The 22,764-nt window shown below is 45.2% G+C and overlaps 1 protein-coding gene across 5 annotated transcripts in view; it reads right to left on the reverse strand.

The window, feature by feature from the left end:
* Positions 1-22,764, reverse strand: part of LOC121193278 (disco-interacting protein 2 homolog C) — a 133,441-nt gene that overhangs the window by 38,564 nt on the left and 72,113 nt on the right. For 4 of the 5 annotated variants that reach the window (XM_041055513.1, XM_041055510.1, XM_041055512.1 and 1 more), the window contains exons 3-9: positions 22,379-22,489; positions 19,688-19,813; positions 16,659-17,000; positions 9,786-9,947; positions 8,218-8,337; positions 6,920-7,117; positions 1,875-1,966 (exon numbers count right to left, since the gene is read on the reverse strand). In XM_041055513.1, the coding sequence (XP_040911447.1) occupies positions 1,875-1,966; positions 6,920-7,117; positions 8,218-8,337; positions 9,786-9,947; positions 16,659-17,000; positions 19,688-19,813; positions 22,379-22,489 (1,151 nt within the window). The remainder of the gene's footprint in view (positions 1-1,874; positions 1,967-6,919; positions 7,118-8,217; positions 8,338-9,785; positions 9,948-16,658; positions 17,001-19,687; positions 19,814-22,378; positions 22,490-22,764) is intronic. The other variant, XM_041055511.1, reaches the window with a different exon arrangement.

Genomic DNA, 22,764 nt, shown 5'->3' on the forward strand with positions numbered 1-22,764 from the left:
CAGTTGGGAGGAACTGCACCTGAAAAAAAAACCACAGTATTTTCTGCAGCAGTATTTTAAGACCACATTATATCCCAGATCATGCTAAGTAAATGCTAGCACGGCTAACTCAAGTAAAAACAAGCAGAGCACGGGAAACATTCAACCTTTTTATCCCAAAAGTTCCAACTTTGTACAGTTTTTAACTTCCTGTTGTTGTTTTTTTGTTATTGTTGAGCACAGTAACATAATTTTAGTTTCCACTGATGAAAGGACTCATTCACACTGACGCCATGAAATCTCACCTGAAACATATTTTCTGCATATTTTACACACAAGACGCGAACACAACAACCGGATCCAACATGTGTTCGTGACATCACGTTATCTCCTGCTCTCCCATGTTGGATCCAGCTTGAGACGATAACGATGGAGTCCAGCCTAAGTGCTGCTTAATAGCTTCCATATACAGTACTGGACTGGACGTGTGTGTGTGTGTGTGTGGCATGAGGTTGAAGCTATAAGCTAAGTGCACCTGAGTGAGTGAGAGTGGTGTAATGATGCTTTCACAGGACTAATGTTGACATGTGCAGGTCTCACTGGAGACGTTCAGGTTTCATCTGTGGATCAAACCAGTGAGAGAGGAGGGGAAATGACTCTGTTACTGTGAGCGCGACGCTGCAGAGATTCAGCACAGGTGAGGCTCACTGCTGAAGGTTTCGTACCAAACTTTATTGAAAAAAAACCCAGATTCTTTCACAGGACTAACTGCTTCACTGATTTTCACATGGCTTTATGTTGGCGTGGTTTGGACTATGCAGGTTTACGTTTTGCTCTGCTGGTAACAAAAAGCTTTGATAAAGTGCAGTGTAAACAGAGTGTATAAATCTAATTTAACTTTTTGATAATATAATTTCTGCCTCTGGAACACGTCATGCCCTCCATTTATTTTATGAAACCATTAAAAAAAACATCTGGATTAAAACAAACGTGCAGTCATCCACCTGAAATTCAAACTCTTTGGTTCCCAAAGCCGGATCAAATCCACAAACCATGTTTGACTCCTCACCAGGCTCATTTCCCGAAACTGCTGTGAGCTTGTTTTACCACATGGAATTACAAAGCCTCTAATGTACTTTCATAAAATAACAACTCCTGTATCGTTTCTCAGTGTAATTAAATCCCCTCAGCTTTCTAAACACTCTCTCAGTAAAACTCATTTTGCAATCATCCTGCAAGACACATTTCTCCGTCCAAATACAAAACAACACTGTACTTTCTCGCCGTGCAACTTATTAAAGCTCCAGTAAAACTGTGAAAAAGACCAGTTTGTAATTCACACTGAGTGGGAAGAGAAAGGACTGGTACAGTAATTAAAACACACACACCCTTCCGGCTGAGATACATTAAAAAATGGCTTCGTGCCAGTCTTGACTTATGTCTCCAGTTGAGCAGGAAACTGAGCTTAAAATAAAGATGAAAGAGGGACAAGAAGAAGGGGAACAGAGACAGTGGGGGTGTCATATGGCAGCAGACACATGTGGGGACTGTTACTGAACCCTTTTCCATTTCATTATGATCGTCTTTTCCTGTGTGGAGGCGGGTGGACAGCTGGGTAAAGAGGCCTCTGGCCTGATGTGATGATCATACCGACAGAGAAAGAAGGAAGGACAACACACATGTCCATTTTTTAAATAATCAACCAAGGATTTTTGGCCAGAGCCCAAAAAAGTCCTGAGAGGTGACGTCAAGAACCTGCTTGTATTTTTTCTGTGATGTTTTAATACCAACGGAAATGATGGTGAGTCCAGCTGTTTCTGGGCAGAACGCTCTCTCAGTCATCCCAGATCACCCAAAATAAAAACACCTCTAGCCGTATTTTTTTTTTTACTCACCCGGTCTCCAGGCCTGACGAGTGGTTCCTGTTTGGTTCCCAGTTTGTGCAGCAGGTTGTAGGCCACCTTCACACTCCTGGACCACAGTTTACCTGCACACAGTGATAAAGCATGATTACACACTACAGAGCATACAAGAAGAAAAGAGAGGGAAAAAAGAAAAGGTTAAAAATGTAATCAAGAGAGTAAAGAGTAAAAAGATCAAACGACTTTTCTAATAACTGTAAAATGGAACAAAGGAGGAAATCATGAGTCAACGTTAAAACACTTTTGAACTTTCGTACATTTCACCTCACGAGTGGATTGGTATGGAGATAATCACACAGATTTCAGAACATTCCCCAAACCAAACGCCCCTCATGACTGCAGTGTAACTGGATCCATGTACAGTGATACTTCACACACACAACCACGGCACACAAGAGGAAGTCATGGAGTCCACATCAGTGTACGATTACACAGATAAAGGGCTCTGCTGTCTGTACAGATGTATTTGGTTATTTGTGCTCAAGCATCTAAAAAAAAAATAAAAAATAAATCAAAAACTTCAGGAAGCAGTTGGAGAAATCTTTTCACTTTACAGAAGGTGCAGAAAAACTGTTGCTTTAAACGTCTCCATGAACATAAAGTTGAATAATATTATCAGATCTTTCCAGTCGGCTTCATTTTCCCTGCGGGGGCGAAGTCGGCTCTGTTCATTAACGAGGTAACTCACAACAATAGAATCAATTTCCATCCTTTGCTTTTTTCCCCCCGTAATTCAGACTGACAGATGCAGATATTATGCATGAGCAAGCCAGTGTGAATTCTTCATTGTTTTTCATGCTAAATGAGGTTTTTCTGATGTTTGTCAGAACAAATGAATTGGAGAACAGGAGAGCTCCAGGATCCCACGAGGAAAATAGACTGTTAGGAGAAAAAAAGTAAATCACAAACAACGGCGGAGCAGCGGTGATTGGGTGACAGTGGGTGCAACGGCAGTTCATTAAGAAAAAAAAGAAAGAAAGAAAGAAAACAGAAAATGTAATTAATGAATTCAGAATTAAGGGACCCCAAAAAATCCATTAACATCTTCAAGGATCATAACGTAGAGGCCAGGAGAGCTCAGAGCCCTGAGCTGCCTCAGATCTGCCACAATGATCAGTCCATTGCTTGCATGCTTTGACTTGTTATTAAAATGTAATATAAAACTGCAGCTTTACGTTTCTTACGATTGTTCAAAAATAACTTTTAGAGCCATTTCTCTTCACGTTTAAAGTGTATGTGTTTATTTTCTCAGATTTCTGATCGTGGAATAAAACTCTTCATATGTTGTTATGGTTCACACCACAGTCCACGCAGCCATGTGCTGCTGACTTCAGCCTGAGTCACGAAAACCTGCTGCCAGTGATGAGTAAGGCAACAGCAAAAATGTAGACACGCATCCGGAGCATGTGGTCTCGCCCACGGTCGGTCAGAACAGAACAGAGCAGAGCAGCGCATCCACCGAGGCCCGAGAGAGGCGGAGAGAGCTCAGCCATGACAAGCTGCTCCTTCACGTTCACATCACGGGGGGAGTTGTAGGTTTCAGCAGTGAGGATCACTTCCGAGTTCAAAAAGCTGCAGTTCCTCAGCTGCTGCTGGGGGATGTCTCCAGAAGTGAGCAATTCTTCATTGACCCCCATGTTAAAATAGCCAACTTTACAGCCTAAAAAAAATCATATTTACAGCCTGGTACATTTTTGTTTTTGGTCTCTATTGATAGTTTCCACCTCCGTGGTTACGTTGAGTGACAGCCCCATAGACAGGCACTGGCAGTTAGCTCTTTGCTAAAGCATCGGCTGGGCTAGGCGGCTACATCCAGAGGCCTCCAGCTATCTCCTGCGGTTGACAGGGGCTGCAGTGTCCGTGTTTGTTTGCCAATGTTCGGATAGGTTTTTGTGACAGTATGGCTTGTTGTAGTGTAGACTGTACTAACCGACCGTCTAAGGAGTCTGTGTTGCAGTTTTCTCGGTAAGTAAATTTCTCACTGTTTAACCTGGATGTTTGCGCTAATTAGCATGTATTAGCATATTTTGCCGCTAGCTTATGACTTAATTTCCGATTTCAGGCCGCTGCTGATACAGATAGAGGACCGGAGCAGCTAATGTTAGGAACGCTGCTCTCAGTGTTCCGTGCTCTCAGAGTCCGATTATTGTGGGAATACTAGGCTACAGTTTTATTTCGCCTCATTTTTCTGTTTTAAAAAGTCCGACATTGCATGGACAGAGCAGCTCCGTCAGTAAGCGGCTGCTGTAACTGTAAGTGGAAAGTGATCTCTGTTGTATGCTGTGTGTCGCGGTTACACGGGGTCGAGCTAGTCGGGTCGGACTCGGGGACTGTCGTGTGGTGAATGTAGCTGCGTGTAGCTGCCGCTTAGCTTGTTAGCCTAGCTGATTAGCCGTAGGCTAGCTCTGTTGCTCCGAGCTAAGTGGCCGGGTTCTCGTCCGGCTGATCCGTAGAGTGACCGTCTCTTCGCCAAATATGGAAAGTACGCTCCCACTAAAATCCAAGATGGCGCAGCTCAAATGCCCATGGATTGGTCACAAAATCGACTCCCCGAAACCAATGGGTGACGTCACGGGTGCTACGTCCATGTCTCATACAGTCTATGGTTCACATGCGTGGCACGCAGACGAAGCTGTAACGTGATTGGACGTCCTCTGCTTGAAGCTTATTCGTCCGTTGTTCACCTTTCATCGAGTTCTTTTCGCGCTAGAAGGGCCAGTGAAAAGGTTCAGATGACGTGTGTGAGGCTTTAATCACTCTTTGCCTACATGGCTGTAAAACATATATTATTTATAGTTTGTATGTAAAGTCTGAAAAGGCTAAAAAAAAAGGGGGTGAGCTAATGTCAGCTGAGGGCAGCTGGCATTACTCGTTTTAAAACAGGATTTGAACAGTTTACAGAAAACACTCCAAACGTGAGCAGATGAACACATGGACACATCAACACACACACACACACAGCCTGAGCAGTTTGTGTGTTCTCCACACGCTGTGCAGAAAATATCAATGATGTGATTTGTTGGTAAACAACATCGGCCGCGCTGTTCACGGACGATCGAAGAGGATCGCTCGGCTCACTTGAAACTTTTTTTCGTGAACAGAAACACGTTTCTCTCCTGCCCGTTATGAGGGTTTATCTGCAGTGCAGCGTGGCGAGAGTGGAGTTGAGTTTAAGGACAGCGGGAGAATTCGGTATCACGAATTCTCTCTGTTCTCCGGGGGGCGGAGGACGAGTCGACAGGAAGAAAACAAAACAAGTTTGTCCTTGTCGGCCGACATCAAAGGGACGACAGCACAGGAATGAAAGATAAAGAAAGATAGAGACTCAGACTCAGCACCGCACACACACACACACAGTCTCACCATGTTGTTGTCTCTCTGGTGGAGGACTCTTGAGTGCTGGCTGAAGACATTTCACAGTCTGGTGAGCTCTCATATTGCTTCATCATCAGCTCCTCACAAATCAATTTGTTTGGTTACACACATACACACACACACACCTTCACAGTCTCCCTCCCTCACACTCACACACTGCCCGCCCATCTGAAGAAAGTTGATGCGCTTGTGATAAGGTTGCTGGTCATTCACATTAAGCCATTGGGTTAATGACTGTGTGTGCGGGAGTGTGTGATTGTGTGTGCAGGAGTGTGTGATTGTGTGTGTGGGAGTGTGTGATTGTGTGTGTGGGAGTGTATGATCGTGTGTGTATTTGAGTGTGGTACAAATGTGCACAAAGCCACCAGCCTCAGCAGAGACGGAGCGTAGCTAAATACAAGTCCTACACTTCAAATTCAACTTTCACCCACAACCTCCATTTTCAGATACTTCCCACTTTTCCTTCGCTGCTGCGCAGATTGTACTTTTTATTCCTGTGCTAGCAACATGTAAGCTACAGTTAGCGGCTGATTTTCACAGGTGTACGTCTGGGACGTGCTGTGGTTTTAAGGATTTCAGATTCTTCCGCTCGGGGTTTGTTTCCAGAGGCCGCTTTCTCTGCTGCCGTTTGGCAGATGGATCACTCAGCTCTGCGGCCTTCAGCCTTCAGCTGCAAAACAAACGAGCTGCTCCCAGTTAGGATGCAGACTTAAACTGTGGCACTGAACCCGGGGTGAGGACACGATGTGATTCAGCTGCAGTGAGCGTGTTTAGGGAGCTGGGATGATGGGACTGCTGCGGGCGAGGTGGTTGATACATGTTTTATATCACTTCCTATCACGCTGTGTGTTTGTCTTCTCACTTCTGGCTGCTAAAGACTTGTTTTCCTCTGCGTTTACTCTGTGTTCCAATAGATCTCAGACAAAGTGGATTTACACCTATTTACCTATTTATATCTTATCTATTTCTAACTGGATATTGCTTTTTCAGCACAAAGTCTCCCAGAATAACAGAAGTATGACCTGCAGAGACTGTCCTGAGAGTCTCTCGGGATGTATTCAAATAAAAACACATTCTGAACATTTGGGCCTTTGGGATAACAAACTTCCCGCCTGTCTGTAGCAGAGCAGCTTTCTCGAAAGCGTCTTTTTCACACTTTGCTAATGTGCTTAGCGCTATATCTGGCTGCCATTAGTGGAATTACGCTCACACGGCGAGTGTTAAACATTGTTTGGTGCTTCAGTTAATCAGCTTGGGGAAGGCAGCGTATGTTCTCAAAAAAAAAAAAAAAAAAACTGGATGCAATTCAGAGGAAACGACAGTCTATCGAAAACACAGACTCCGATGATTGACAGAGACGTCATGTGGATTGTATGTAGATATGTATGTTTACCTGTAAAAGCAAATACTACTGGAACCCTGAAATACAACTGGAACATTCACCGTCTGGGAAATTTCCTTTTTGGTGCCCAAACCAGGATCATACTGGAACTCTGAACCCGGATATTTCATTACCTCCACCTGAAGAGAAATACTGAGAAGTAGCCCTGACAACTGATTTCACAGCTGAGAGATGTTTCTTTCTCTGGGGTCGGCCGGTACCCCTGTCACGTGGTTTCCTGCCCCCCGTCGGCTCCGCTTACCGTAGGTCAGCACGTAGAGCGGCTTTCCGTTGGTGTCCATGGTGGTGAGACAGGGAGCCTTCGGGGAGATGGTGCCCCACCTCTGCAGGGCCGCCTCCAGAGACGGGGGCCAGTTTGTTACCACGCCCAGCTGCTCGCCGCGCATGGCCACCATCTGGGCCCCCTCGGCCTTGGGCTGGTTGGGGTCTGGCTGTTGGACTGGAGGAGAAAACAGAAGGCACGGTACGATCTGTTTATGGACTCAAACATTATTTAAGGATGAACTTGGAAATTTTCTCTTACTGACAAGAAATGGCATGAAAAGACCAGAAGTAAAAATAAGTTAATCCTCCTAAAGTACTGTCTGTGAACCCAAAGCCTGATGCATCCTCTGTGCCACAGAGCTCCACTGTGAACAAAAACACACTGATGAGCTGCACTGTTGCACACTTCCCTTCATTATCACGATCTTTTCTCGAGAATTGTCGTCTGATTTGAAGTTGCAGGTTGTTTTTATCTTTCTTGTACTTTAAAGGAGCCTTTTTTGTGCATGTAGATTGACATATGAAATAAATCTAACAGCCATCTACACGGAAATTCTGCCGTTTTATTTTTAAATTACAGCTGCGAGGATGATGTTTCAAAAGAGATATATGAAAGAGGAATTATTTATCGGCTGCATAAACTTTGGGCTGCTCAGACATACAATCTCATGATGATAACACGGCATTTCAATCACGCTGTGCTCTGATCATAAATAAAGTTGGTTTGATTTAAGGGCACAAAGAATGACACCACGTATTTATCATTTCTGTATCACAGAGAATGTTCACAGGAAGGAAACGAGCTTTTAATCAGGCAAAATGCCACATTAATGCATCTTCACTGCACGATGAACCAGAAGGAGTCTTTCCAACATTTGCTATTCGTGCTTAAATTCTAAATTAACTTCTGTCTCTGCAGCGTCTGACACTGAAAACAAAAGGAAATATTCATCAGCTGGATTCAGCTTTGTCACAGCGCACATCAGCTGCGTGTGTTACACTCAGGCTGAAGTCCTCAGCACGAGAAAAGCCGACATTAAACTGTGCACTTCTGACGCGTGTGCGTTTGTGTTTGCATTGTGTGTCACAGTGTTTGCTGTTGTCCACCTTCAGAAAGGCCACAGTTGCAAATTCATTTTGTTTTTTGTGCTGCTCTGTTGTTAAACGTTTCTCCAAACATCAACCATCAGTAAACAAAATGATGATGTTGCACGAAACAACGTCAACATCACAAAACAGAAAGAAGAAAATAAAAACACTGAGTGAAGTAGTTACCCTCCAGGAGCTCCTCAAAGTCGTCGACAAAAAACTCTCTTAGCGGCGGGCGCTTGGGTCTCTTCAGAGTGTTGACGAGCTGCTGAATTTTGGCTGAAACTCTGCTGCTGACTGGAACACCTGCAGACGGGGAACACACACAAAAACACAGATATACAGTCACACCACTTACGCTTCCTCCCCATCACAGTGTGCTGGGGAGGTGCCGACAACACAAACACATACTTGCAGACACACTGCGCACACAGAGTATCTGCCAACTGCGATTATGAAAATACAACTCAATACAAAACGACAAAATAAAAACAGAAGGAAAAATGATTTCAAATGTGAAAGAAAACATTTTTTTAATAAAACTAATTTTCTCCTTCTGTCCGTGTGTGTCTGAATCACAGAAAAGCCTTGAAATCAGTGCACGTTTTTCACTCTGCCACAGGATTTTCAGCTCGCAGTGAACACGTCTTTGCCTCATTTCCTGCTGCCCACGGCAAAGTCTCCACTCACATCTGCATTCGCTTAATATTCAATCGTCCACACCTCTAAAATCTGCTTTGTATGTAAATGTATTATGATGTTTTATAGGCCAGAAATAGAAGTAAAATACCTCCAAACACCAGATAAATGTGGGAAACACTATTTACAAAAAAGTTAATATGTTGAGACGTAAAAACTACAAGAGGAAACAAACAGAGCTGCAGACTTAAGTGAAATCTCTGCTCCCACACAGTGGATCAAAGGCAAAATCCTCCAAAATCCAAAGACAAACAGTTTATGATGCAACTTGGTTTAACTAAAGCTCATCTCTGAAAACAAAAAGGCACAAGACCCACTGTGAGCGTGCCTCTAAAGAGATCCTCTGATGAATCCTCTCACTGCTTAAAAGAGAGCCTCAGCTTTGTTGTGTCTCTTTCAGCCAAACATCCTGATAAGCTCCCATCTGTAAACTCTGGCACCGGATCTGTCAAGCTGCTTCACCGCGAAGCGGCATCGATCGTACTGTCTGATGAATAACTCCGTCTGCTGCAGCTTCGTGTTCCAGAACCAGCAAACCAGGCGACGCACCCCGGAGGTGAACCGACGCGGTAACTCTGAAAGCCCCGGGGTTAGACCTGAACTTCCCTCGCTAACCACAAATCCTGCTTCGCCGTAACAGGCCTCCGGTGTCCTCAGCCATCTCCGAGGAGTCTGCAGAAATATCTGTCATCTTTTCTGACACTACAAAGTATTTTAAATCAGACCACAACTCGATGTTAGAAGGGCTGATGAATCTGAATGATGATCATTCAGTCCACGGAGGGAGCGATGTCGAATCTATGATTTGTTGTTTTGTAGATTTTCACTGTAGAATTTTTCCTCCAATCACTCATCAGAGGTCACGCTTACCTTTAACACTTTGAACTTTCAGGGTCCACACACATTTCATGGAACACAAAGTTTCAAGACATGAACAAATCCCATGAGAAGATAATGACTGAACATAACTCGGCTCCTGGAAACGTCATTTGTTTTTCTCATTTCTTCCACCCACAGACTCTTCTCCCCAGATGGCATCCCCCACCCTGACTCACCGTCTCCGGTCTCCATCAGCTCGGCGTTGCCGTACTTGGGCGTCTGTCTCTGGGCTGCGGTGCCGGCGCCCGGGGCTCTCTCCACCTGGATCCCATCGGTGGCGGTGGTGTTGGCGGTGTTGTTGGTGTAACCGGTGACATCTGGAGGGGCAGAGTGGTTCTCTGGGACGTGAGAAAACGGGGGGGATCGAGGAGGGAAGGAAGGCCTGGTTAGTACCCCCACACCCCCACACATCCTGCTGTTAAACACATTTCTAATGGGGATTCTTACAATCAGGACACAGGCTGGGGTTAATTACGTTGTTAGTTCAAATACACGTTATAATACATAAGGGCAATAACACACAAGCTGCTTTGACCATTATCAGAAGAAAATGTGGGTGTGAAACGAGCTGAAGTGTCTTTAGAAGCACAAGTGATGAAAGCAGTGGAGGTGTCAGTTCAAGCCATTCTTCACTTCAGCTTCAGGAACAAAGGGGATGCCTATCAACTCGAAACCAAGCTGACATTGGGTTTAATGTTTGTTTGACATTGTGCAATTTTATCCAGTTTTGCAGCAACTAGAGCAACTTCAGTTTTCAGCTAAACTGAACTGAGATCCACCAAAACCGGCACCACAGCATCCTCCAGAACCCTGCAGGCTTTTCCTCACTGATCAATGTGCATCCTCAAAAAAAAAAAAAAAAATCCAAATAGTCTCAAACCAGCCACCTCTACACACCGTGACGCCTGCCTCTCTCTGGATGGAAAAAAACCCACCCACACGTTTCACCCCCTGTTTTGTGCTACATTTTGATTGAGTTTCAGCCTATCTGCTGCACCTGATGCCTCAAAACCTTTTTCACATTTACCTCTTTCATGAGGCTCGGCTGCTGTTCAACAACATCAAACGGTATTTACTGTTCTGCCCGAGGGATTCTCTACTTTGAGTGGTCGGAGCATGAAATGATGCCGGAAGGAGAAGGATGTGTGGTGAATCTGAACAGGGAAGCCCGTGGGTACGGTGTGTGCGTCCCTCGTTGTCCCTTAGTGTTCGGTTTGAGTTCTCATTCAGTTTTGATTAGATAAAACTTTATCCATGTAAGGGAGGTTTTTGCGTTACCATCGCACGTGTCGTACCTGGACACTACACACCCCTAAATAACACCTGCAGTATCCAACCACAATTATCAAAGATCCAGAAAGGCCAATCGATGATAAGATAAACCTCAGTACATGCAGTACAGCTATGGTTTGAGCTCAGTTAACTCGATTTCTAAGAACTCTGTCTGAGTTCTGTGGTTTCATTCCGTCCGGTTTCCTGCCATCTCACCATTCATCCCTCCATTTTTCATGTTTACAGCTCTATGACTTCTCTGACAGGCGTACCTTCGTGCCAAACACAAAACACTAACAGCTGTTTGATGCACTGAGATGCTTTTGGAAAAGTTGGTCCTCTTCCATCCATTCATGCCAGTGAGCCTGACAGAAATTAACCTGAGTGTGATTTGACTCAGAAAAAGGAAAACATGTAGTGAAGAGAAGTGAGAAACAAGGCGAGGGAGAGGGCGATGATTCGCTGCAAAGCACGGAGCCAAAGCCAGAGAGACCAAACAGAATTCTTTATCCAGACATGGACTGCATATCAATACTGCAGCGCACAGCACAGGCATGCTAATTCCTGTAGCACGCTGCAACATCTGGGCTGTCTGTTTGAGCCACACTGAACCAGACATACGCTGTCTGAAGTCCTGTGGTGTTTATCTAGTTTCGTGTGTGTGTGTGTGTGTGTGTGCGTCTCGCCTCCAGTGACCTCATCAAAGTGTATTTATGATGATGTGAGACAGGGAGGAATCTCAGCCCTGGCTGAGGAGGAGGATGATGATGAATGCCTCCGTCACTGACAGAATACCAATCAGGTCGGCTGATGGAGCTGATTCAGGGCCGAGACGCATCCGTCTCCCGCTGTGGGTCAAGGAGGGTTTAAACGTGGTTTGACAGTTGAAGACAATGTGATGTGGCTCAAAGGTCACATGTTTGAGGCCTGCAAAGGCAAATGTCTCCACTGACTGTCATACATTTTTTTCTTTTAAAGCATTACTGCGACTAAGTAAGTGTGTCAGCCAATCAGGGGACGTTTTGCTTTCTGTGACAAACGACGTTTTGCACATGCACCACATGACTACAGTCTGTCCCTGAGCCGCTGAGCTTCAACACAAGCTCCTTCAACAGAAGGCTTCCTGTGCAGGCAGCCGGTGGGCTGCCATGTTTGTTTTTGATTTGGAAACAGGCGCCAAACCTGTCTCCTATAAATGAACTTTCTATACAACTGAACTGCAACAGAAAAGGCTCTTGTGGATAATTACTGGCTGGATTATGTTCAGAGGCAACTCAGTGAAAAACTTACATAAATAAAAAAAACACTGTCTGTGAACATTTTACTGATACGTTCAGGATCAACATATTTGCAACCGGCCAAATACATTAAAAACATTTGTTCATTATGTTTGTAGAAAACTTAATCTGGTCGCAATTAAGACGTCAAACAAAACATATGTGCCGTTGCTGTGTAGTTGTATAGAAACTCAGAATATTTTTCCCTGCAGATGATCAGAAGAGTATTTGTGGATTCTGAAAATATTCTCAGAGCAAAAAAACATTTTACCTCCTGGGTTTTTCAGACAAACTGAGGCTCAGACTCTGACAGGACTTGGCTTGTGTATTTTTTTTGTCTCACAGCCTTTTTGTGTCTTTGGATTGTCCTGTTGTTGAAGGAGCCATAAGTAAATGCAACCAGCAAACTGTCCCTCAGAGACAGAAGGCAGGATCTGTAAAGCTAGAAAAGTCAGAAAGCAGAAAGCGTTTCTGATGATTCGTTATGAATCCCATCTCACTCATGACGTCCCAGCAGCAGGATCAGAATCAGAATCACATCAGAATTACAAGACACCTGATGAGTAACACCCAGGGACCTTTGGTTGCTCCCAAACTGCCTCACTGTTACTCCTCAGAGACCACTGACTTTTCCCCCGACAGGCGGCTAAGCTACAGTGCAATCTCGAGGGATCTCATCCAGACGGCAGCCTTAATTCCATCGAATACGAGAACGCTTCCGGAGCCGTGTTAATGGATTCAGGGAATGTTTTTTTCTGACAGTGATGAATGGCTGATTAAAGGTCTGATCTTGAGCCTTTTCTTTAAGTGAATGCTCATTGTTCCCGGCAGCGTCGGTCGCTGTGTTTTCTCCAGCGATCTGAGAGAAACGGAGGGAACCACTTCAATAAATGAGAGCATTTTCACATGCCAGACACCGAGTCGTGCCAAGCGTCAGGTCGGCTGATGGAGCCTGGAGGACGCAGCTCTGAAAATACAGAACGTATCACTCAGTGAGTCCATGTTTTTCAACTCAAAGAGGAACTTTCTCAACCACACAAAAGCAGCAGCTAAATTCCTTGATACAATATTTGTGATTCCAGATTTGAAGAACGCTGCTTCAAACAAGAGGCTGACACAGAGCTGAGAGGAAGCAGGCAGACAGCCTACATTCCACTACCATCTGCTTTCTGGCTTAGATGAAAAGCCATTTTGAAAGCAGATTGACTCTGGCTGAGCAAACAACTAAAAACATGCAGCATAATTAGCCACATCACTAAACAACGCTAAACAGAGTAACCTTGAATAGAGGGAGGACTCATTCAGACAAGCTGCTATCCAGCCTCTTTAAAAAGCACTGTTGATTTTTCCCCATCAACAATTCGCGCTGTAAAAAGCTGTGAGCGGCAGCTTTTCTCTCACGTTCACACAAACACTGCTGCTTTCATGCATCTGCAACAGCACTCAATGCTACTCCTCGCCAGGTTAGCATTGAAATTCTACTTTCTGAGCTTTAACAACGTGGCTAAGCACAGATTTAATTAGCAGGGAACAACCGACTTGAACAGCAAGCACATGACGGAGGACTGAAAATTATGAGGGGGGGGAAATACGACATCCCTGTCTTGCGCCAGGGGATGGCAGGAGACCGGCCCTGCTCCTCGGCTCTCCGCCGGCCATGCTCCGATCTCAAACTTACCGGAGCGTCGTGGCCCAGAGTTTCCATTCTCTATCATAGCAGCTGGAACTGCCCTCCTCCTCCTCAAGGAGAGGTGGGTTAAAAGGCCTGCATGTGAGGAACAAGAGGGGAGGGAGATCTTGAAAAGTGACCGACACACTTTACAATGGTGTCTTGAGGTCATCAGCAGCAACCTTCGTTAAAGGCGTGGTTCATTCATTAAAACACTGACACCATCGTAAACATTAATATAACCACAGGGGCCGTGTTGTTCTCGTGACGCAGAGAGTTTTGTTTATTTTAGTGCTCGGAGCTTGAGAATAACAATATTCCAACTTTCATCAAAAAGCACCATCTGCCTCTGAAGGGTTTTCAACAATCACACGGCAACAGCAGCACGAACACAAGCACTTTGTTCCGTTATCAGGGAGGAGGAAAAGTACCCGGCGACACAAGCACAGTGTGAACCCCAACTCAGCCGAGAGTCAGCCGCCAGTCAGCAACCAGACTGTCTACCAAGATCCTATAAAAGGGATCTGCAACCTGGAGGAAAATGTGGAGGGATGAAAGGAGTGACAACAAATTGGAGAGATATGGGGCAACAGAAAGTTATCTGCACATGCAGGCAGAGCTGCTCTGATAGGAGCTGAATGAAAAACAAGGCTGGAGTGAGGGTGAAGGGAAAATGATCTCCCTTAAGTATTTACACACACACACACACACACACACAGAAAACTCTGGAGACCTGAACTGTGTTGGCCTTGAACAAGGAAATGAGAAACAGAGCTGCAACCCACACCGAGTATATATTCCTCTGTGATAAACATGAACTCAGTAAAGGCTCAGTGAAACTTTACGCCAATTAAAAAATGTGCAACAACACGAAGTGACGTAGTGGAAATTTGCAGCCGGTCGTCAATCAGTGGACGGCTTCAGAAAAATCACGGGGGACATTCACACCTGATGCCGCCTGTTATCACACGACCGAGCCTCCACGCCTACGCTGAGGTCATGTGGTATTTCTGACTTTCGCTTTTTCAAACTTCTGCTTCAGAGACAGAAAACGTCAGATCTGGTTTCTTCATCAAAACGACGTAAATCCAGTTGAATGTCGAGTTATTTTTTTTAAGCTACGAAGCAGAACTGCTGTAGGTGGTTTGTGCGAGTGCTTTTCTCGCTTGTTTAAGTCATGTTAAGATGCAGATGGTTGAATTTCACCATGAAAGCTTTTCACTTGTAACCTACAGTCTGTTCTGCTAAAATAAAATTTCTAAAACGGTTTTTCTTCCTGTCGTCTTCACCTCCTCTCTCAGCTCACGCTTTGATCCTGACTGAGTGCTGCTCTGCTGAGGCCCACACGCTTTCAGCAGCTGCTCCCTTCGTACATGTCTCTCTGACTTTGCTAATTTGAAGCTGCAGGGAAACGGTGACACTGGAAATCAGTGGAAACGGGTCCCAAACAAACAAACAAACAAACAAGCAAACAAACAAGCAAACCGGCAGCGTGCAGACAACCTTTCCTGTCACATCTGAGCGGTGAAGGAGCTGGATGCTGGCAGGAGCCTTCTCTGTGTCTGCCCAAGCATTATCATCAGAGCTGGGTACCAACAGAGCCAGCATGAAAACAAACCTCTCACCGTCAGAGCAGTTAGTCATGACGCTACCTCAGCAGACAGTGGAGGGGGCAGGGGGGGGGGGGGGGGGGGGGGCACAAACAGGATACTGGGGCAGCAGCAGGGCACTTTTTCACCTCTATGTGTTTACTGTAAGTTTGGAACATGGGGGGTTGGAAAGGAACTTCCACCCCGCTGCAGTGTCGGTACCAGGCGCTGCCCTTTGAGCCGAGCAGGAAAACTGCTGTGTGTGTTAGTGAGGGTTAGAAATTCACAGTCTGTCCTTTTATTACGCACATCATTACATTTTTATGTTTTTCTGAAACTCCTCCGGCCACATTAAGATAAAAGTTCACTGAAACCATCATCTCACACTCAGCACGAGCATCAGCTGCCACGATGAAGCTGCCCCGAGTGAAAAAGGTCCGAATTTTCTTCACTTTGATTAAATGCATTGATTTTATTCTTGGCTGTGTTTATATTCAGACATAAACAGAAAAACTATCCCACAAACTGAAGTTAATACAGGAAACAGAAGCACTGTTAAACCAGAATGTAGTCTTCACACACTGTGCACAAGGATACGACCCCCCACCCCCACCCCCACCCCCCACAAACACACACACACCTAAACACACTCCACCACCCAACACTGCCAGTTCACACTATTAAACTTCAAAGGCTGAGCAGTAAGCCCACCCACCTACTTACTGTGAGCTACAGCTAAGAATAAACTCAAGGATAGTTGCTTTATTTAAAGACCAAATCAGACGAGCTTTGAAGTTCATCTGCAGTTTTTTGGCCTTGTTGTTCCCAAACTGGGAATCAGGGACCTCAGCAGGGTCTTCTGAGGATTCTAGGTCGACAACAAGACAGGAAATTGTTTAACTGCTCTGTTAATTATTCTGTTAAAAAGCTAGAAGCAGAAGAAATAAATATAATACGCGATAAATGTAAGAACAACCTTATCAAATATCGTTTCGGATAAGGATCCCTGATACAGGTGGTAGAAAAATTTTATGCTGGACCCCAATAACAAGATTGAATCCAGAAAAAAAAAACGGTGTTGTGTTTCTTTCTGGAGTTTGCTGGTAGCAGTCTGTGTGTCGCTCAGGATCTCTGGGCTGTGCTCAGCGTCAGGAGCTGGTTGGTTAGTTACTTAGTTAGTTTTGACCTGGCTAAGGGCCAGACTGTGGACAGTCATGTCGTGCCTCAGTGCTGACCTCTTACCTGTCTTGTGGTGGTGGTGATGGTGATGGTGGTGGCGGAGGTGGTGGTGGTGGGCGGAGATGTGAACGTGCTGAGCCAGGACGTCAGCCAGCCTGCCGCCGGCCGCCCCGCTCCCCCCGCTGCGTGTGGAGGAAGAAGAGGACGAGGCCGTGGAGGACGTGGTGGTGGTGGTGGAGGAGGTGCCGTGGATGGCCCGGCTGATCCAGTGCTCCATGCTGATGCTCCCCTCTCGGCTGGACGAGGTTCCCCCGCCGCCTCCTCCGTCCTCTTCTTCGCCATCTCCTCCTCCTTCTTCTTCGTCGCCGTCGCCTTGACCCTCGCCCTCTGACCCGGAGGAAGTGTCTGGGGAGGAAAAGAGATTTAAAAAAAAACCAGTAAAACGAGTTGTGCCAGACCAGAGCAAGAACAACAGTGGAAATTCCAGACTTTCTTCACGAGACTGGAAAAAAATTTGATCAGATCATGGAAAAATAATTGACCTTTGACTGATCCGTAAACGACTGTAGACTATGTACAATAATTAGAGCCAAACAGAAAGACAGTGTCTTTGTACGTCCCAGTCTTTTGTCTGCAGCCTGGAAAGGTTTCAGCTCCCATCTGCTTAGAGTCGCCACAGGGGAGGAATGGAGTAAAGTTTGTTTTAGAAAGCTGAAGTGTGTGTGTGTGTGGGAGTGTCTGTGTGCGTGTCTGTGTGTGTGCACCTGTGTGTGTGTGGATATGGGTGTGGATTTGTGTGCCCATGTTTTGCATGTGATTTCCATAATGCTCACGGCATTATGAGACTGATAGTGGTGATATGAATAACAACAGAAGCTGACCCAGTTCTCACTGTGTGTGTGTATGTGTGTGTGTGCTTGTGTGAGTGTATTTTTCTTGCACGGTAATGGCAGACACACACACACACACACAGTAAAGTCAGTGTTTCCCACAGGTGGAGAATGTGCTTGTGGTGGTGTGTGGTGCAGCGTGTGACAGATGTACATGCACAGTGACCCAGGTTTCTTTGTGGAGCTACAATTTACGAATGTCCCCTAAACGCCTCACATGCAGCCTATCGGTAGCTAGCTGAGCGCGCGGTGTGCTGGACATTCAGCTGGTTTTAGTCATGAAACCAGTTTGCTGCCTGTTGCTGCTGAAAACATTTCTGGGACTGTGCTGGGCACGAACCAAAACAGCAAAGTAAAACCAAAACAACGAGCTGAATGAAGCTAAAACAGAAAAGCTGGGTGATTTACACGTTACGCACAGTCATTTAATTAATTGTTAATGTAAAAATATCGATTAGTGCAGCTTGGAGAGTGGTGATGTGAAGTTCAACAAATTTTGTTCAAAGTTAAAAAGTAAATTTTTACACCAAAGACAGTTTCGTTGTTTGGTCACTGTCACATTAAAAGGTGACATTTCCTGTTCGTCATGGATTACAGCTGACATTTGCGGTTCAAAATGCCATGGGGACTAGACGCGGTCCCGACATGTTAGCTCCCATGGTGCTTTGCTGACATGCTTGATTGGCAAATCTGTGTCTCATTATCAGCAGGACCCTGCCGAGACTTCCTGTGACAAAACACAAACATGTTGACGAAAATAAGACGCTGCCAGGCAACGCGGGAATCTCTGGGAACAAACACACAGCACAAAGAGAGGAGCGAGAGCGAGGCCCTGGTGTGGAACAGCTCCTCACACACCTGAAACGGATTTAATGACGAACTGAGAAACTGAGAAAGTGCAGCTGTGGAAAAACAGTCAAAAGCCAATAAGAGCACATCAGAGTCCGCCTGTCATCTCTGCACGATCCGACATGCTGCTCGGCAACATGCGACTCTGCTGTCCTCGGATGAACCTCACTGGCAGGCAGACAGCCGTGTGTGTGTGTGTGTGTGTGTGTGTGTGTGTGTGACTACTTTTACCGCTCCCTCAGGACATGTGCTTTCTAAATCTGCGCGCTGGATTGTGTGCGGCTCTGTGACTCCTCGCAGCTTGTTTACCTTGCCTTGTGCAAAATGAAGGAAAAAAACAAAACAAAAACAAACTCTGAAGTCGTGAATTTTCAGCATGAAGGAGAATGAGAGTGAAATGGGGGGGGATTTAGGAAGAGGGACAGTGAAGGAAGACAATAGTGTCCTAAAATGGACACTGTACATTTGATATCATCCAAATGTTCACAAAAACATCTTAAGATTTCTGTAACAGTGAAGATGAAGGTATGATCATCATGAGACACCATGAGGGAGCTGTGTTTGTACAGTCTGCCTTCACGGATCCAGTAAAACGCTGCTCACACTTATTCTCTGGCTGCTGTACAGCTCCTCTCTGTGCTGTTGGTGTAAGTCATGCCCAGTTCAGTGGAGCCCTGAGAAGCTCGACCCTGCAGTCAGAGAGATAATGGCCTCATTAACACCCTCATTAAACGGCACCAGTTCCATAAAGACATGGACGACTGCCACCGCCACCCGCCCCGGACAAATCCCGCTTTGCACGCTACAGGGATTAAATCAGCTGCGAGAGGAGAAGCGACGTCCATCTTGGGCGTTTACATATATGCCAAATATTCATCGGAGGAGAGGTCATGGAGGCAGGGATCAAATCTGTGACTGTCCAGTGACATGAATGAATCCTGTGGTTTTACCCCGGGGAAGTATGTCCCCGTGTCCTCACAGTGTTGACAGTCCAAAGTGGTGATCAGCTATTTTCAGGTTGGCGGACAGAGAGGATCGCCCTTCAGTCTTCAGGTTTCACAGGAAGGACCGTCCCTCTCAATCGGTCGAGGCTCGTCCCGCTCAATCATCGACCAGCGTCACCGACACAAGAGGGAAATCAATACTGCAGCTACATCAGCGGCTGCAGCAGATTTTATCTGCACCTTATTCTGATCTCTTTTCCTCCTCGGTGGTTAAATAATGTCTTTAATTTAAAAAAAATAAAATCATCAATACTTGGCTTTGTACTCAAACTTCTGCCAAAGTTCAGTCACAATGTTTTTAATCAATATTTCTTACAAAACCGTGAAGTCAGAGTAGCTCGGTCTTTACCTGGTGGTGTGTAAGCGTCCATGGAGGTCTGGACCACCAGCGACCGGCGCTTCGAAGGCATAGGCACGGCCATCTTCCTCTCTTTGTGCTTGGCCAAGGCCGCCTGCACTGCCTCTGTGTGCACATCTGGAGACAAAAACACGCACAGTGGGTTTCAAACTTTCAGGTAAGATTTACTCTTCCACAGCATTTTAATTCACAGTGGTGCTAAAAAATGATCGAACAACCCAAAGCCATTTTGCCAGAGGCTGAAAACCAGAGTGTCATGACCTTTATGTGGTTATGGACTTTTATTATCGAAGCTGAATCCGCCACGGACTGTTTTCATGTTTTATTCATGCAGTTTGAGTAAAACTCCACACATTAGAGTTGGCTGTTGTCACAGTGCTGTATATTTGTGTTTTTACCGCCTGCCTTTGATTTACTTTCATTTCTGCACAGTGAGAAAATGATCTCACAGATGCTTTAGACTTTCTAAAGATTAGTAATCCATCGAGGGAGCATCACGTTTGTATCTGATGTTAGCAGCTGTTTTTGCTGCAGTGTGAGGTGAACTGTAAAACACTCACTTTAAAAACCCCAACTTCTATTCCTTCTTCTTACTAACATACAACAAAGACATTATCAGTTGACAGAACTGGTCGTTTAAGTTGGACAAACCCCAAACTAGAAGTTTAATCTGTCAAAAAAAAAAGTTTAATTTATTAATTTTTACAGTTCTGTAGTAACTGGCCTGGAAACGAGAGGTTGGCGTGGAGGATTCTGTGATTTACCTGAAGAAATGGTCAGCGTTAATGGAAAGTAGCACCGCAGTGACCAGTTCATTCATTTAAAACAATATGGATATTCATCTAATCACTGCTGACTAAATCACTGAGGAAAGAAAGTGACCGTTCAGGCTACAGTAATGACTGAGGCGTGCAGCGCTAACACTGGGCAAAGGTATTAAATAATAGAGAAATGAGACACAGTCCACCAAACCAAAGCACAAGCACCGAGGGGACAGAGGACAGAACCAGCAGCAGGACCACCACTGCAGCGTTCGTCTTACAGTGAGCACCATGTTCCCATTTCTTCACATTCACTTTACGAACACAAACATTCCCAGCCTGACAGCTTTTCCCATGAGCCCCTGCGGTTTCCGACCAGATTAAGTTCAGGGAGTGTCGGTGAGGACCTTTTGTAAATGAGTGTTTCTCAGAGTGAGATAAATCACTGCGATGCAGCCGCAGCTCGGTTTGTTTGAAGGGTGTCCATCGCCGGCAGAAGGCAAACACGCAGCGCCTGACGACGCAGAGACGGCGGGCTGCTGGCCCGGCAACGACACGAGTAAGACGTCTGTCAGAATGAATGCGGCTCACAGACGCATGTTTGTTTGGCTTGTGCGTGTCTGTGTGTGTGTCTGTGTGTGTGTGTGCTTATGTAGGCAAACGGAGGCAATTCAAATCTCAAGTGCATGTTTATTGTCTTATGGTTGACTGAGTGTGACTGCACAGTGTGTGAAAGTGAGTCTGTGTGTGTGTGTGTGTGTGTGTGTGTGTGTGTGTGTGTGTGTGTGTGGTGTTTAAAGGTGCTTGCAAAGCTTCTTTTTTTTTTTTTTTTTTTAGTTTAATGGGTTAAAAGTTTTCTCAGGATTTATTTTCAGTCAGATCAAACTCTCCAGCATCATATGTGGAATGTGATAATAAAGTAAACCAGGTTTTTCCAGCAGGTCCATAGTTTCAAACCTTCGCTTGCTTCCTTTCTTACTGGGCCACTGCCTGTCTTCACTGCTAACCTAAAACGGAACCAGAGCAAATTCCTGCAGATTAATTTTGAATGAGACGGCACTGAAAAGAATTTACCCAAGCTGAAATCCTTAGTTAATCCCGTATTAATCTTCAGTCGACACCAGATGGAACAAAACCAAACAATGCATGTTGCAAGAGCTGTGACAGATTTACCAAAAGCATTTTCCACAGATCTTTGCCAAACACGGGGTTTGCTGCAGCCCAGTCTGCACAGACGGACTCAGAATATCAACCAGGACACTGTGTCCTCATACCGACAGTATGAGGACTGTCCTCCAACCACAGGAAGAGAATGGGACCACACACAGACTCAGTTACTGGGAGCTGAGGGTGCCCATTAGAACGAGATGTGGAATGATGAGATCTGGTGTGAGATTATTGGAGCCATGCTGTAAGGTAATTACTACACATAAAGTAAATCTATACGTACATTTGCATATATATATATGTCTATCTGCATATGACACATGGGTGATATTAATATGAACGCCATGTATTAAAGTATTAGAGAGTTATAGTTGTAATACAAGCAGATTTCCTCATGGATATGTAAATCTATGCAGCAAAGACGTCCAAATTCTAATCACGTCATCGCCTCTGTTGGACAAACTTCTGGAGTAAAATTAAAAACCTCATATCAGACAAACTCACGATGCTAATGAGGTGATTTATGAAACTAATTAACACAATGATTAGCAAATATTTCTATGTGAGGAGATGAGACATAACATCATTGTTAATTTCACCTGTTGATAAGGTCCGAAATTTAGTTCATCAGAAGTGGGAGTAAGACATGTCTTCATTTAAGACAGACAGACATACAGAGGCAACCATAAAGGCAAAATGCCCCACAGACGTACTGCGATGGCGGGACATGAACAGTGGCAACACTGCCTCTTACCTGATCTGTAGCGTTCGTCCCTGGAGCCAGAAGACCGCCGGCGGTGGTAGCGGGAGGACGAAGAGGGGGTGACGGGTGTTCTCCTCTCCTGGCCCATGGACGGATCCATTCCTGGAACAGAAGGGTTCAGATTTTAGCCATTAGCTGGAGCTGCAGCTGCGATTAAATGGTGCCACACTGTAAACTTTGAAAACAATATAAAGGCTAGATTTTAGACTTTTTTTTTTTTTTTTTAATCAAACCTGCCATGTGAGATACAGCAACGGAGATGGATACACAGAGAAAACAGCCTCCCTACACACCAATCGATAAGTCTGATGATAATAACCACCCTGTTACTGACGGATACGACCGCTCCAGAGCTGCTGATCTATGAACATCCATCT

The sequence above is a fragment of the Toxotes jaculatrix genome, chromosome 14 (assembly GCF_017976425.1).
Source record: "Toxotes jaculatrix isolate fToxJac2 chromosome 14, fToxJac2.pri, whole genome shotgun sequence".
NCBI lineage: Eukaryota > Metazoa > Chordata > Actinopteri > Toxotidae > Toxotes > Toxotes jaculatrix.